The sequence below is a fragment of the Tachypleus tridentatus genome, chromosome 8, assembly GCF_004210375.1.
Source record: "Tachypleus tridentatus isolate NWPU-2018 chromosome 8, ASM421037v1, whole genome shotgun sequence".
Classification (NCBI taxonomy): Eukaryota; Metazoa; Arthropoda; class Merostomata; order Xiphosura; family Limulidae; genus Tachypleus; species Tachypleus tridentatus.
Genome location: NC_134832.1, coordinates 25,094,180 through 25,112,485, shown reverse-complemented (window position 1 = coordinate 25,112,485; position 18,306 = coordinate 25,094,180). Strand labels below are relative to the sequence as shown.

The 18,306-nt window shown below is 35.2% G+C and overlaps 1 protein-coding gene across 6 annotated transcripts in view; it reads right to left on the bottom strand.

Moving 5' to 3' along the window:
- The window catches only part of LOC143258698 (uncharacterized), an 86,915-nt gene that overhangs the window by 48,779 nt on the left and 19,830 nt on the right, over positions 1-18,306 (bottom strand). For 2 of the 6 annotated variants that reach the window (XM_076518121.1, XM_076518122.1), the window contains 2 exons: positions 11,360-11,470; positions 4,992-5,058 (listed from right to left, as the gene is read on the bottom strand). In XM_076518121.1, the coding sequence (XP_076374236.1) occupies positions 4,992-5,058; positions 11,360-11,470 (178 nt within the window). The other 4 variants (XM_076518124.1, XM_076518126.1, XM_076518125.1 and 1 more) reach the window with 4 other exon arrangements.

The window sequence follows — 18,306 nt, the reverse complement described above, 5'->3', positions numbered from 1 at the left end:
TTGACCGCAAATATTTACCAAACAAAATCTTCGGTGACAATAATAAAAATAATATATATAGTTTGTTTTTGTTAAGTGCAAAGATACAGAGTGTGTTAGTTATCTGTGCTGCATCTGCCATGAGTACCAAAGCCTGGTTTTAAGCATCAGAAGCCAATAGACCTACTACTGAGTCACTGGGAGGTGAAATATATATTTCCACCTGAGTTTTTTTTTTTTTTTTGGCTTCTAAAATTACATAAAAGTGAAAAAGATAAATTATTCAAAATGTAATTTTTAAGTATTTCAGACACCAAAACATAGTACAAATATTTAAAACGTTTCTTCAAATATATCTGTAATACTTGTAAACCAGAAACTTTTTCTTAGCTTCAAATACTGAATCGAAAATTATGTTGAGCACGTTTATTTATTCATTTTGTGTCTCTTTAGGGTGTTAGCATTGAAACCTCAGTTGGTTAAAAAAAAACCTCGAGATAAGTGTCAAGTCAAAAGACCCAAGTCAAAGCATATTTCAAAGCAGATTTCTTAAAATACAAATTGTAAAATATTTTCTATCGTAGCCCTTTCTGTTGTAAGAGTGAAATAAATCATCATAATTTAAATAACATAAAAATAGTCAATATAAGCCACTATTATACACTCTGCCAATTTTGTATCCTTATGTTTTTACTTTTAATCCCTATGTATTTTTAATTACTCCAATTTTCTAACTGCATGATTAATGCGTTACAACATATAATGATTTTAAGTACAATAATTTTACTTTTAATGTGTATGTTCAGATAACTTATTTTATCTCTCCTTACGCCCCCCGCTAGTCTCCGGATTTACAACGCTAAAATCAGGGGTTCGATTCTCCTCGGTGGGCTGAGCAGATAGCCCTTTGTGGCTTTGCTATACGAAAAACACACACATCTCTACTCAAAGATAAAATAAATAATCAAAACTAATCTTTGTGAGATAACGAATTTTACATTTAATTTTACCATTCGCTTGCATTCCTTATGGCGTATAGTTTAACTAATTTCCAGTTAAAGTGCAAATTTACCTTCTATCTATAGCACTTTGATTTTGAGTACATATGAAACTGTTACAGATTCCTTTAGCAATGACATACATATACCAATGTTGTGAAAGAGTATGTAGATTTATGGTAGTAACTACTAGTCACATGCAACAAAATCTCAAAGTATAACAATTAAATAAAAACTTTCTTGATCTTGAAAACAAGTTAGTTCACGAGATACAGTTAAGAAGAATTATACCGAAACATTGCGCTATTACTGACGCAAAAAAACTACATGACATGCCACAATCAAAGCATAGCGGTCATAAGAGAATACGTACCCTCCTAATTTTGAAAGATTTATTACAAATGTGTTGTTGAAAATGAATTATAAACACGAAGTAACAAAAACTATTACACGTTACAATACTGCTTCAACCTTTTATTACGATATTTATTTTGAAAGTGCCAAGTGGTTAAGTTTTAACGCACATAAATTATTCTAACTTTTGTCATATTTTGCACAATATTTAGCTACATGGGCTGGGCTTAATGAAGTAAAGGTGGTTCATATCTTCAAGCTGTTCTATTTTTTTTAATCAACAAACTTGTTTGAACTAAACTCCACTTAGATCCTTGTAGCTACTTTTGTTAGTATTAGTTTATACGGTAACGGAAATCACTCGGTGATACACGCAGTCACCCATTCAAGCTCTTGCATAATTTACCAAACGTGAATAATACTTGAGAGAAATATTCCCAAACAACAACAAAACTGACAGTAATTTCGGTTTGAAATTATCTATCTCCAGAGGAGATAGAGATAACCGGGGGTGCTCAGAAAGATGGACTTTCTCTTCGCCCCGCTCATGAATTTAGAATATTGTAAAGCTATCTGAAGGAAAAAAATAATAAGAAATAAACCACCTGGAATATGAGATACTGAACTCGCGAGAAAAAGGCAAGCAGACACAAGCACAAAAACCGACCACGAGCACCCGGTTCGAGTGGCTACCACAAAATCAACGGCCGTTAATGACAAAGGGTCAATCAGGGTGGCGTGGATCAATAAATCCGATGCCTGGTTTAATTTAGTGAGGGGAAACGGGAGTACCCCGAGAAAACCCACTTTCACTTCCCATGCCAATTTAATTGGAAAGTGCCTGAGCTGACCGCAAAATCGAAGAACTTGAGATGAGAACTGAAAGAAAAAAAAATGGTTAATACATATACCAGAATTTAGGTGTGAGAGACATAATAAGGAGACTTATGGATGCGCCAGGTACTTGGTGTGGCAGCTAATATAGGGAACTTTTTTGTGAGAGAATTTCTTACGTGTGCAGACTTGTAGTATTTAACAGCGAGTTTACGAATCCTGGTATTTATTTTGGGTAGTGCCTACAGGGAATCTAGGTATGATAACGGAGTGTATTTAGACAAACGATAGGCTATCCTGGATTCTAATTTGTTAGAGATATTATGTGACATGTTGCATGTGACCATGGAACCGTATTCCATGAGTGACCTGATATATGCTCTATAAATGATAAGGATGGATTCCGGAGAACACCCAACATGAGTGCCTCCGATCCGCCTTAGATACGCGATGCGTTGGTGGGTTGCTTTACATATGTTATTAAAGTGATCGGTTTAGACTGTTGAAGGTAATCCCTAGAAATTTAACAGTTTTCGAGAATTTGATGTTGGTATTGAGTAAGTTTACTAAGAGATTGTTCAGTTTTTTACTTTTATTTTTACGACAACGGAAGAACATTATAGCTTGAGTGTTATTGGGGTTCAATGCGACGCGCCAGTGATTGCACCATGCTGATACGTTGATAAGTGAGCTTTGAACGCGAGTAGCTGCGGCAGCCGGATCGCTAGACGTGCTCCAGATTGCCACATTATCAGCATATTGGGACGCGTGTGTGTAATTATGTTTAGGGATGGGAATGTTATTAACATAGATAACATAAAGTAATGGACTGATGGCAGACACTTGCGGTACGCCGGCTTTTAGTGGAAAATGGTGAGAGAGTGCACGATTCCACGAACGCTGGCCTGTCTATTAGATAGGAAACTTGAGGTCCACCTTATGATTGTGTGTGGGATTTTGAGACGATGTAGTCTGAATAGTAGTTCGTTGTGCCAGACACTATCTAATGCTTTTTTAACGTCCAAAAACGCTGCAACTGTCATGTGTTTACGATTAAAAGCTTGAAACACGGTTTCTGTAAGTCTAAGTAAATGAGCACTGACTTGTCTTTTGCGTCTGGCAGCATTTTGTATATCGTTGATGATGTTGTTGGATTCTATAAAATATAAGAGTCGGCTAGCCACAATTTTTTCCAACACTTTACCTGTGAAATTCAAAAGCCTTATGGGTCGATAACTGGCGGGATTCTGAGAATCGGTAATTGGTTTGGTGATAACAATAATTATTGCAGATTTCCAATGTTTAGGGAAATATCCTGTTGATAATGATAGATTATAAAGGGTAGTGAGATAGCGTATGTATAGGTGTGGGAGGTGTTTTAGGATAATATTTTTAATTTGGTCCTCACCTGAGGCAGTGTTCTTGAGTTTTGAAATATGAATTCTGAGCTCAGCGCATGATATGGGACAAGATGTATCGTCGTGAGTGTGAACTGTGTACTGGTCAGATGAGTGATCGAAATTAGGTTGAAAAATATCTTGGTTGTTAGCGATAAAATTATTAACTGTGTGAAGATGATTATTGTCAAAAGATGGGAGGTTTGGTGTCTGAAAGGTGTGTTCAAGACATTGTGCAAAGAGGTTAGTTTTGTCAGAATCAGTTGTGGCTGTTGAGCCGCTGTATCTGATAACTGAGTTAACTTGCATTTTGGAGTTGTTACAAATTGATTTAAATTTTTTCCAAAATGCTGCTGGATCACTTTTACTTTTATTAATTGTAATACAGAAATTTTCCCAATTAACTTCTTGTTGTCTCTTAACAAGTGATTTGATAAGGTTATTTTCTCTATTGATTAGTGTTTTAAAGATGTTGGTCACGCGTATCAATGAACTGACGGCGTAACCGCCTTCTCTGTTTAATATGTAAATATATTTCAGGTGTGAATTTCCATGACTTGAATTCGCGGGATAGTGCTTTTTGTGGGACAGTAGCCCTGATTGCTCCGTGTATAAAAGAAATAATCTTTTCTGTTAGGTTGTCGATCGTATCTTCATTGAGACAAGTATAATCTATGATGATGGGAATAGAGTTAAGAAATGTTCGGAACTGGCCCCAGTCAGTATTAGCAAAATCGTGAATTGAGGGTATGGGTTCACTATTAATTGGCTCTGGGTTATATAATGTGAAATAGATGGGGTCATGATCACCCCCAATGTTGGGAAGAACCCGAAAATTAGATATGTGTGGTAAGAGGTTAGGTGTAGAGATGGCTAAATCTAAGCTATCTTGTGAACCGTCAACATGTGTGTGTGTTGGTGTTCCGTCGTTAAGTACTGAGAGCACATTTGCTTTAATTAGATGATTTAGGATAATTCAGTTTCTATTGTTTGTGCAACAGAGGAAATTACTATGTTTAGAATTGAAGTCGCCAATAAAAATAACTGAGGTATTGTTATTGAGGATTTGCTGAAATAGGTTTGTGTCCACTAGCATGTGTGTGGAAACATATAATGCGACTAGGATAAATGCGGGAGTGTTAACTGGAACTACGCGGCAAACTAAGATTTCATTATGACTAACGCTGCTTGATTTAACGTATGTTACACTGATATTATGTTTATGGAGTAATGCCATGCCCCCTGTTAATGGTTTTATGATTAGAGATAGTAGTGCAACCTGGAAGACTAAAATTGCTATTTTTGTTAAGGAATGTTTCATTAATACATATGATATCAATCCCCCACCTAAGCTTGTGTCATACAGTTCAAACTTTTTAAGCTGTAAGCCTCCTTGAATATTAACATGTAAGAATGAAACCGTACTTACCTGGGGATGTTGGTACTTGTATTATGTCTTTCTTCGATGAGCGTCCGTAGTTTCTAATCGGCGACTTCTGAGATTAAAATAGAAGCGTGCTTATTCCCAAAGTAGCATTACGTTACTGTTTATAATCAGTTCAAGGAAATCCCAGGTTATAGAGTGAGTATGATGATCATAATCTTATATGAATTTCGTTAAAATGTTCTCTTTTTAGCAATCCGTTTACTGACAATATTCCAGTATTATCAGTATTTAAAGTTTTGATTTAAGGTTGGGTTACCATTAATTAATTAATTAATTAACTAAAGTATTACAAATTAATACATAAATTCAGTATTGGTACACCAATACCAGGTGTACTTTAGCAATACTTTATACTTTTATAAATTTGTTCTTTACTGTTATTCAAATTTGTAATCGCAGTAAAAATTTCCATTCAATATCAGTTAATGTGTGTCTAGAATTGTACGAAGCGGAAGCAAGTATGATAATGCCTGGTGAATTTAAATGAAACATAATGATTATGTTTGAAAACATATTTATCTTTTTTAACTTAAATGTTAACTGTAATAAATGTATCGATGACATATCGGTGCACCTATAATTAATAACAGTATATGTATGATAATATCGAGTGTATTTTGGGGATTTATTATTAATTTATGTAATACAATTCTCCAAATTTATTAGAAAAAAAATCAGTTTAGTATTGATCCAATTGCCCTGTATGGCCAGGTGATTAAGGCACTCGATTAAATCCGAAGGGGGGCGGGTTCGAATCCCAATCGCACTAAGCATGTTCTCCTTTTCAGTCGTTGGGTGTTATAATATAATGGTCAATCCCACTATTTGCTGGTAAAAGAGTAGCTTAAGAGTTGGCTTATGACTCAACTAGTATGATGTAAAGTAAGACTGAAAATATAAACGAATTTTGTAACAACTGGTTCATTACTTGGTTTTGTACATATTGAATGCAATATTATTTTAAAATTATGGACAAACCGCTTTTTCCAGATCCTTAATTCCAAACATTCTCTATTTTGTTCACCGTACGAATTTCTATTACCCTTTATTAATTTTTGGAACCCTTTTGAGCATGAAAAACAAAAATTTTATCATGTTGCAGTAAATGAACTTATATTAAATTATTATATTCATAAGTTGTGTTTGAGTGAAAAGTCGGCTATCAAACAAAAATATTAGAAATTTTAAGAATTTGTTATTAAAACATAAGTTTAACTAATAACCTAGTGCATGTCTTCTTTTTTTGTAAAAACCCCAAATGCAAACATCTTAAGTACAATTCACAGTAAACGAGTAACTTTTCGAAATGGCCAGGTATGTAATGGTATTCACTCTTACCAGTAATGTCACAAATAATTTAAACAACGTTTTAAATGAACTCGATTTTATTCAAAGCTCTAATGATCAAATTTAACACTCTTATGTGTGAAGGGGGTTGAATATCAGTAAAACATTATATACAAAGAAAATATATAAATTGAAATCTGCTGATAGCGTAAGTATTCAGCCTCTTACGACAGTACTTGATAGAAATACCTTTGACAGCAATTACTGCTGTAAGTTTTTCCGAGAGATCTCTACCAGCTTTGAACAATGAAACGCTGCACTTTTGCCGATTTTTCATGGAAAAATTTCTCCAATTCTGATAAGTTCTTTGGGGATCCTTGAACGACTGCAGTATTCAAGTCTCGACGTAAATTTTCTATTGAATTCAAGCAAGAACTTTAAATGGAGTACTTAGTACATCCAATTTCTTGTTTTCAAACCATTCCAGTGTAGCTTTAGTCTTGTGCTTTGGATCATTGCCCTGATGAAGTATGAATTTCCGTTCCCGTTTTCCTCTTGTATTTGCTTTTATTTTGCACCATTCACCTTCATGATAATTCTGACAAACTTCCCAGTCCCTGCTGATGAGAAGCATCCCCATAAAATTTTACCAGAACCATGCTTGACAGTTTGGATGTTGTTGACTGGGAGATGTGCTATGTTTGGCTTGAACCAGACGTAACGCTTTTAATTTAACACCAACAGCTCAATGTTTGTCTCTTATGCCCATAATACTTTCTTCCACACGTCTGCAGGTTCATTTATATGCTTTGTCGCAAACTACCTACAAGATTTAATATGGTTCTTTTTCAGTAGTGGTTTCTCTCTTGCCACTCGCCCATACAGGCCAGCTTTCTGTAAAGACAAGAATATTATCAATGTATGACAATTGACTCCCATCTCACACATGGAACTTTGCAAATCTATCAGCCAATGTTGGCTTCACAATATTACCCCTATTCAGTTTCCTGCTGGCCCGACTGACTAGGTGGTATGAACCACACTCCACTTCTTAATGACGCATTTTACCATACTCAAAGGGATAATCTATGACTTTGAAATTATCTGTTAACCTTCTCCTGATCTGTACTTGTTTGCAAAGGTCCTTTGTCATCATGGATTGGCTTGTGGTATGACTATGTGAGTTGTGTCTTGAACAGGTGCTTTTACTCTGAAGTCTAGTTCAAACACTTTGATAATGCACAGACAGAGGTCAGTACACTAATTCTGTGAACTTTCAAACTTATCTTTTGTTTGTTTTGAATTTTTGCGTAAAGCTACACAAGGGCTACCTGCGCTAGCCATCCGTAAGTTAGCAGAGTAAGACTAGAAGGAAGGCAGCTAGTCATCACTACCTACCTCCAGCCCTTTGGCTACTTTTTTACCAACGAACAGTGGGATGGACTGTAAAATTATCACAAACAAGGCAAATGGAGCGTTTACTTTTACTGAGAACATTCTGTAACTTGCATAACATTCATACTTAAGTGTAACTCTATTCAGTGGCGATTCCTAAGAGGCCCATTTAGTTGCATAGACTGCTTAGTAATTAATGTTATGCAGGAAAAGATGTATATATAGTCATGTGAAAAAGTTAGGACACCCTATGAAACCCTGTATATTTTTGTAACATTTTTGGATATATAGATATTTAATCTCAATTTCAACAATACTGAGAGATTATAGGAACATAACTAAACAATTAAAACTGAGGAAAAGACTTTTCAAGATCTTCTATAAACGTAATCCTACGAAAATGCATATTCTAACTAAGGAAAAAGTTATGACACCCCCACATTTATTCCCATTTAAAATGGCTCAACTCACACACAGGTGTGTCACACCAGGTCCACAAGATTAGAAGATCGTTACTCAGCATTCTGAACGAGGCTTGCCCTATATAAATCTCAGACATTTAGTTTGGTGTGCTCCTGACTGTTGAAGTGAGAGTGAGTACCATGGTGAAAGCAAAAGAGCTGTCTGAGGCCTTCAGAAAGAAAATTGTAGCAACTTATGAGTCTGGTAAGGGATTTAAAAAGATCCCAAAAGATTTTGAAATTAGCCATTCCACTGTCCGGAAAATAGTCAACAAGTGGAGGGCTGTAAAAACAACTGCCAATATGCCCAGGTCTGGTCGTCTAAGCAAGTTCACCCCGAGAGCAGACCGCAAGATGCTATAAGAGGTCTCCAAACATCATGGAACATACAGCAGGCTCTGGCTACTGGTGATGTGAAAGTGCACCAAAATGACACAACCGATTCTGGTTCTATTTTCAAATTCTTGGAGCTATGCTGAGCCGGTTTGAAGATCTTTCACCTGACTGTGGCGGACAGTGTTATGTGTTTGGTAAATTTACAGCGATATAGGCTTGAGTACAAGAACAAGAACAGGTTCTGTCATTGTGAACCTATTCCTTTATTCTTCCCAATCAGGATAATTGTGTGTGTCGTAATTACCTTTCAATGATGAACATTTTCATTAAGGTGGTCGGCGAAGCATGTGATGAAATTCAAATACTTTAAGACTGAAGGGAAAATTTTTTATGTCCATTGTGTACGACAAAATAGACAATGATGATCAACCGCATCAGATCGTTGCTCTGCAACTGAGAAGCCATATTTAATAATCATTTAGATAATTATGGTTTCAAATGTACTGAATTTCTAAAACAATTGTAGTTTTACTCAACCTACTTTACTTCAACAGTTTATGCTACAAGCCACTGGTTTCTTTAGAAGAAGCAAATGCACACTCCAGAGTTAAGAAGACATTTCCCTGTGTCAAGCGATAGTGAGTAGGATACTCACAGACTTATTATAGGTTCATTTCTGGGAAATAATAGTTGAGCAGGCAGAAAGATCTCACACTTCCTAGAAAGCGTGAAACACTAAGGTATTTCGAGAAAGGATGCTCTCCGCAAACCTTCAGTGACCCTAAGGTCAATTTTCATCACATATACGTCAGGATAATTAATGTTTGTAATGTTGCAATTGGGCAGGGGTTTTCATGAAAAAAGTTTTACATTTGCAATAAAACTGGAGAAATAGATAATTGACTCAACAAGTGGATCAAAACAGGATATCTTCTCCATCACTGAAGTTTTTCAAGGTGGTTATGATACAGAGAAACTATCGTTTTACTTGGAATTCCTATATAATATTTGAAAAGCACGGTATTAGCAGATTAAATCGCTAATTAAAATTAAGAGGTGTCTGTCCGAAGGACATTTTGTTTGAAATTGTCATTATATCAAAATTATTCTACATAATTTCAGCAACAATATGCACTGCTGAGCGATAATGCTTTAACCAACAATGACTAAAGAATTATCTATGAATCACAATGGGCCATGAAAAATTTAATCATTTGGCAATTCTGTACATCTGTTTGCTATAGCAAACTTTGACCGATCCCTGGACGATATCATTTCAAGAACTGATGAACCCCTGAAAGCATTTGCTCTCTCCTGTATTAAGAGCTATATTTGATTATTTTATCTTACCAGTATAAATTCTTTATTAGCGCCTACCATTAAGTTTTCAGATTCATTTGGTATGCTGTTATATTTTGGTGTACACGTCAGATGTACAGCGGCTGTTCTGCACAGAGTGTATAAAACCGCCCTGTATATAAAATCTTAAAATATCCTTTATGCAAAGTATAATTACATATTTTCCTTATTTATTGATTTTGTTCTCATGTTTTATTACTGATACTTTAATTTAAATTCATTATTATGCATTTTTTCAATTTAATTACATTTATTTTGTATTATCGTCTTTTTTAGTGACTGAAGTAATATTAATGTTCAGACAGCAATTCTCTTGCTGCAAAAGTATATGCCGGGGTTAATAATTTAAACACAGAGCGGAGTGTTTTATAGCATGTTCAAGAAAACTTTCACTGCTTCTTTGGAAATAATTGATCTTTGATAAACTTAGAATAGTTTCTTGTTTTAATGTTCGGTTTCGTGGTTTATGGGCTATCAAGTTGTGTTTAGAGTTTTGAGCGAAGCTTTGTCCTTTATCCATACCGTTTATAATACGATGTAATCCAACTCTATCATACGTGAGCAATAGGTTTGTAATGCGAGATATTTTAATTTTATAATCAGAATACATTCCATTACGATAGAAATTTTATACGCTATATTTACAGAGATTGTTCTATCTAATATAACTGGTCAGTATTGTAAAAACGTTTTCCAAAATGTTTCTCACCGGAAGTAAGGAGTGAGAGACATTGGCCCCCTACTGGATACCACCAAAATTATATATACCTGGCCCCTATGCATTGGAATCACGTGAGTTCTTTCATATGCAAATATTAAGAATGAAACTGGCCTTTATTTTTATGTTGTCCAAAAGTCGAAGGTAAGGAGAGCCCAGTCAAACACAAATGTAGAGTTTAAACTGACAGATAATCATCTCTCTCTTTCGTGCCTCGATAAGATTATATTGATATTTACGTCGAATTTCGTGATTTCGTTGATGGCGACTTAGGGATTGGGCACTTTTTCACTAAACACACGTCGTCAATTCTGTCCACTTCAAACTTATAACGTGTAAAGTACACCCTACAATATATAAGATAGCATTAGGTACTTTATTAGTAAAATTAATTCCATTGTGTATCTACATTAGTGTAGACAGCTAAAGCTAAAATATGGGCTATAAAGCCGCTCAAATAAGCCAGCTTATTGTCTTGTTGAACAAAAACGATGGGAAAAGCCGTCATTCATAAGAAATTTTGAATATCTACTGACGGGTAATAGTCTGATTTTATCTAACGTTTTAAATGCTACGAAAATTGCACTATAAATATTAATGTTATCTGTACTGGTAATTCCGTATTCACGCTCAAACAACTTTCTGAATGGTAAAATATAATCTTCTTAAGTTAAAAAGTGCACTCACTTAGGCAGTAATTGTTTTATCGATAAGAATATTTAATAAAATTAGGATAAACTTAAACGTCACAACCAACGAACAAGGAAATATTAAAACACTAATCCCCAACTTACCGAGTTCAACTGACGTTTCAGCTGGGCAACATTTCGTTTTTCCCGAATCACGTTTAACCTTTCTTTTTCTAGAAGATATTGAAGTTCTGTAATCTTTCTTTTCATCAAATCCTATCAAAAACACGAATCTAAGTAAGTATCATTACTTATAACCATACCACTGTCTTTGTAAAGAAACATATACTCAAGTATCACTATCAGAAACACGATCTGAGTGAGTATCATTACTTGTAACCGTACCACTCACTGTCTTTGTAAAAAAAAATATTCAAGTATCATCATCAGAAACACGATCTAAGTAAGTACCGTTACTTGTAACCGTACCACTCACTGTCTTTGTAAAAAAAACATATTCAAGTATCATCATCAGAAACACGATCTAAGTAAGTACCGTTACTTGTAACCGTACTAATGTGTTTTTTTAAAAATACATATACTCAAATATCACTATCAGAAACACGATCTAAGTAACTATCATCACTTATAACCATACCAATGTTTTCTAAAAAAAACATATACTCAGGTATCACTATGCATTCAACATTGGTAGAGACACACAAACACACATCACAGACCAACGTAACACATAATTATCATCATCCTTTACATTTTAAAACAATATAAGTACGCGAACGTTTTTGCTTATGGTTTACCAGTAGGGATATGCAAAAAGTATCATTGTTAGTGACACTTTAGAAGAAGCATACTTGTAACAAACACTGTTTAATAATACTTGAGCAAAAGCACAGCGTATCATTATGACCTTGAAAACGCAAAAAAAAATAACTGGTAGGAAAGTGTTGTTTTTACATCAAACTAATAACAAACATGTAGAAATATATTTCTGTAATAAACTCAATGTATACATTATCCATGAAAAATCTCGAAGAAAGGAACAGAATGTGTACTTCCATCTATCGAATCGTACAAACTGAGGAATATAGACACAGAACCAAATGATAATATTCACACAAACTTAATAATACAGACACAGAACCCTGTAATAACATTTACACAAACTGAAGAACACAAACACAGAACTAAGTGATAATATTCACACATACTGAGGAACACAGAAACAGAAAAAATTATAATATTTACTGAAACTAAGAAACACAGTCATGGAACCAAGTGATAATATACATGACAATCGAAAAACACAAACACATGACCAAGTAGTAACATTCACACGAACTGAGGAATACAAAAACAGTCCTAAGTGATAATATTCAATCAAATCGAACACAGAAATAAGTGATAATATTTATAGATCCTAACAGAAAAGCGTTCACTGAATTTGAATAACAACAAACACGCAGTAATTTCTAAGCTGTTAATACTCAAGAACTTTCAAAAAATAATTATTTTACAAACTACAATGTTAGTTGTGAAGTTGTAGTTGCTGAAGTTAGGATTTTACATCAAACCGCAAAAACTGAAATTTTGTTAATCCTGAAATTCACAGTGAAACTTTTGTCTTCACTATAAGATGTAGAATCAAGCAGAAAAATGCGAAATTTTACGAAGACTTAATCCGTTTATTCAAAGAATAAACAATTTTGAAAGACCAGAAAGAGCTTCAAATATTCTCGCTGATGTAGTAGATATTTTGAGGAACGCCAGAAATAATGAAACCGGAAGTAAAACTCCAGAACGAAAATACATATGGAGCCAGACGCAATAAATCTATACTACTTAGAATCACAGGGTCACGGCTATTCTTATCGCCATTTTTATTTACAACATATTTTCTAATTAGGTATTTTAAAATATTTTCGACTTTCTCTGGCAGCAGATCAAATTTGCATCAAAGTGATATAGAACCACACATTTAGTAACAAATCATTGGAAACTAGTGAATGATATTAAATTTACGTTCGAAAAATACTTTCATATTCGAGTTCGAGTCTCGCTGAGTAGGTATTTGGGTATTGATGTTAAATACCCAGGAGGGTCAGGTACATTAGACCTCTTCCTCCCTCCCGAACGTTGATAGCGTCTGTCTTTCAGGGATTTGTTTTATAATAGCTTTGGGCCAGAGTAAAAGTATGACACCATACTCAGGCCCATTTCAGGGCACAGTCCATGCATGGACGCACAAGTTGTTGTTTTCTTTAATTATTTCTTCCTTTTTTATTTTAATTCATTTTCTGTATTTTTTTCTTCTTCTTTTTGATTTTTTTGTATTTTTCATATATTTTTTTTTTTTTTTTTGATTTTCATTATATATATATATATATATTTTTTTTTTTGTATTTTTCTCCTTTTTCTTCTTTTGTTGCTTTTCTCCATGGAGAAAATGCTACTACTACTATTAGTAACCATAAAATAAAAATAAAAAATAAAATAAAATAAAGAATGAAAAAATAAATAATAATAATAATAATGAGAACATTTAGGATCATTAAAAGAAAAACAAGGATTAAGTGTCTAGTGCAAGGTGGCCAGCTTGTGCAACATTCCTTAAGTACATGTTAAAAGAGGAAAGGTATTTAGGACTATATACATCATGTACGTGGTATCTGTCGAGATCACACATTAAATCATTCTTATGCCAATTCTTATTGAAATATTTTAAAGAATTATGCAAGAGTCTTTCAGATATTGTATCTATGTTTGCATACTTGTGCATGAATGTGGATGAAGTGCTACGTGGTACTTTATATGCCGAAGTTAGAACTGCATTTTGTATTCGTTGAAGTTTCTGTACATGTGTGGGTGCTATGTTAATCCAGGCAGGTGATGCATATTCTATTATGGGTCTAATGTACGTTTTGTAGATATTAAGTATGTTGTCTGGTGATGTTCCTTGGCTTTTACCTGAAAGACTTCTTGCATAGTTTGCTCTTTTCCAGATTCGTATCAGTATGTTTTTAATATGCGGTAACCACGTTAATTTTGAATCATAGGTTAGATCTAGAAATTTAGCAGAAGTAGCAGTCAGTAAAAGTGATCCATTCATATAGAGCTTTGGTGGATCTTTTTTCAGCTTATTGAGTCTGCTGAATAATATCACTTGGGTTTTCGGAATATTGATTTTAATTCTGTATTTCTTGCAGTATTCTTCGATGTTATTTAGGACTGATTGGAGGTTCGTTGCTGCAATTGAAGGAGTAGGGGCACTTTTCCAGACTGCAACATCGTCAGCAAATTGTGATGCAAAACCTAAATTTAGGTCCGACAGAGGCATATTACTCACATACATGATAAATAATATAGGGCTAACAACCCCTCCCTGCGGGACTCCTGCTTCGGGTGAAAAGGACCCTGAGTGGGCCCCATTCACATTTACTTTGCACTTTCGGTTTTCCAGAAAGTTGGACAGCCAGCGAATAGTTTCCTGGGGTAAGGCCATTTCATGTAACCTATGACGCAAACCATTATGCCACACTGTGTCAAAAGCTTCCTCAATATCGAGAAAGCAAGCTACAGTGCATTCGTTTTTGTTAAAGCTGTCGATAATTGATTCTGTAAGTCGAATCAGGTGGTCTGAGGTTAGGCGGTATTTTCGAAATCCGTTTTGAATTTCTGGTAATTTTGAATTTTCTTGTAAGTATACTAAGAGACGATTACTAATTATCCTCTCTAATACTTTGCCAATACAACTGGTTAAGCTAACTGGGCGGTAGTTGTTTGGTTTATTTGCTGGCTTTCCTTCTTTCTGGAACATTAATATTATTGCTTCCTTCCAAGAAACGGGGATATATCCAGCTGATAATGATAGATTAAATAAAGCTGTTAGGTGTTCATATAATCTCTGAGTGCCGTGTTTTAGGAGGATAGCTTGAATACCATCTTCTCCAGGGGCTTTGTTTTTTATGTTGTTAATAGCAGTTACGACTTCCGTTACAGTGATATCTTTAATCAGTTGATGAGTGCTCCAGTCTTTTGTTTTCTCTTGGTGTATAATAGTGTTGACTGGAAATATAGGTGTGTAAATGCTTCTGTTGTGATCAATAAAGTTATTAACTGTATTATATCTGTTCATTGTATTGTATCTGTTCATATCTGGTTCATGGTGTGTCTTGAACGTGTTTTCTAGGTGTTTTTTTAAATATTTCAGCTTTTTCTATGTTAGTGTACGCTGTTTCTCCATCCAGTTCAAGTGATGGATATACTGTGTTTGTTGTTCCTGTATTCGTAAATCTTTTTAAGTGTGTCCAGAATTGTTTTGGATCAGTTTTATGATTTAGTTCGAAACAGAAGGTGTCCCAGTTTTCTTGTTTTTGTTGTCGGATTAAATGTCGTATCTTATTCCTTATAGTGTTGATCTGTGTTTTAAGTGTGAGGTTGCGATTTTGTATGTACTGCGGAGTGTACGTCTGTCTTTTATTAAGTGTATTATGTCTTTATGTGGTTGCCATGAGTGAGTTGTTGTGAAGTGTTTTTGTTTCGGTATAGAGTTGTTGGCTGCATGTTTTAGACACTCAAAGATTATATGACAGTATGCATCTATATCTGACGCGTCCGCGGCAATATGTAGTACTTCGGGAGGTAAGGTTTGATTTAAGATAGTTTTAAAAACTGGCCAGTTAGCTTTGTTGTAATTCAGTTGATCTTTAACTTTAATTTTGTTTAAGTGGGGGGTGAGATTGAAGATACACCAAACTGGGAGGTGGTCACTGTCTAAATCATGACCAACATGAAAGTTTACGAATTTGCGACTCATATTAGACGAACACAGGCATAGGTCCAATATTTCACTGGTGCCGTGTGCGTACGAGATATGTGTCGGTGTTGCATCGTTTAATAAAGTCATGTTAGATTCATCCAAAAATTGAAAAAGTATGTTGCTGTTTGCGTTTGTACTTCGACAGTTGAATGCTATATGTTTACTATTTAGATCGCCTGTAATAATTAGATTAGGATTGCTATTATACAATGAATGCAAAATATTTGCATCTAACACTGTACTAGACGAGCAGTAGATGCCCGCCACAGTAACGTCAGTATGATTATGCGTTTTTATATTGATTCGTTACGGGAAGGGATGCTAAGTTCCTGAACTCTAAGTTCAGTCCTGTACAATAATAAAATACCTCTGTTTGGATCTCTATTATCCTTCCTGTCATGCCTAATAATGGAGTAGCCGTTTAATTTGAACCGATGGTAGTTATAGAGGAGAGTTTCACTAATTATAATAACATCTGGTTTTATGGAGTTTGTTGTATCTTCAATCTCGTGTTTCTTAGAAGCAAGAGCACCCTGGATACTGATGTGTAGTACTGTGAAGTTATCCATGTTTAGTGGAGTTTAAAATTTGATGGAGGTTAAAATTTTGGCAGGAATTTATGTATGTTTTTCAATATGATTTTAACTATTATGTCCGTGAGACTGTTGGTGTTTGTAGGGTTTGTATATTCTACCATTATTTCCGAGAAAGTGGAAGTTATGGCAGATGTCAGTGTTGTTTCAATTGTTGTTGGTTGTGTGTCTTGAGGTGATTTGGGTAATTCGTCTTCACATGGTGATGGTTTTTCCTGTCGGAATGATGAAGTTTTAACCACTGCAGCATAAGTGTTTGTTTGTGTAGTTGTGTTTTGTGGTGCTGGAGTGGTAGGTATGGGTTCGTTAATTGTTCGTGGTGGTGGCGGCTTGTTCGTGTTGGGATTTTTAATTTCATACAAGTGTGTTTTAATGGATTTATATTTCTGGCATCCATTATAGTTAGCCGTATGTTCCTTCCCACAATTGCAGCATTTGGGTTTGGGGTTCTGTTTAGTGCATTGTGAAATGTGGTGATTCTTCTCACAGCCCACACAACGCGCATTTGCTTGACATGCTGCTGCTACATGTCCAAACCTTTGGCATTGGTAACACTGTGTGACAACCACTGCTGGTGTTTTTGTTTGTTCAACCGTGTACCTTTGGTACCACATAGTGATACCATTATTAATGAGCTGTGTTATGTCATGGCTATTATCTGTGACTACTTCGATTAAGTTAGTGGGTTTTTTAGTGATGTTTGAGATTATTCTGTCCACTGAAATATGTTTTATGTTTCGTGTACTTAACGCTTCCTTTATGTCTTCTGTGTCTATTGAATTATGCACACCCCGTATCACAAATGATTTAGGTGTTGGTTTAGCTCCAGGTAAGTGGATTGTAATATGTTCTGTTTTAAATGCGTCTGAAGGCCAAGCTTTCAATAAACTGTTCAAGTCAGTGGGTTCCTTTTCTTGAACCAGAACACCGCCTCTAGGCAGATGCTTATTGTTAATAATCGTTGTCGTAGGTTTGCACCTGTATATTTCTTTTGCCAGTTGTGGTTGGTTGAAACTACCAGGGACTCCTTGGATTATAATGGCGTGCTTCGGTAATTTCGGTGCGAGTTGTGTACGTGTGTCGGGATTGGTTGTCTTTTGTTTAAGTTGTTTTTTCTGACTACGAGTCTGCAGAAGCGTGAAGCCTTCGTCGTCAGAAAGAACTTCGTCTTGGTCTGAATTTGTGTGTTATGGAATATCCAGGGTGGGGTTTGAGATACTTAAACTACTAGTTATTGTCTTATTGTTATCTATTTCCGTAGGCTTAGCTACACTATCTTCAGAAGTTGAAAGTACAATATCCTTAACAAGTTTTCTTTTTTTTTTTTCTAGTTCTTACACTAGTATCTTTAGTAGGAGTTAATTTGGCTTTTAGTTCTTTTTCAGCTATGAACATCAGTGATTTTAATTTTACATTATCATTTACTATATGGCCATCGTCACTAGACTTACTTTTGGTCCCTGTTGTACACGGACTTCTTCCCTCTATATCAGACGCTATAGCGTTCTCCACGGTGTCTGACCGCTCCGACTCCCCGGCCGGCATGACGCCTCGCTGTTTAACTAAGTTGAACTTGTTGTCTCGGGCTACTTCTTAAGATAATAAGGTCTTCTGTCTTTGTATCTGCTAGCGTGAAACTCGAGGTGAATAGTAGGAACTCGAAGAATATGAAACTAAAATAA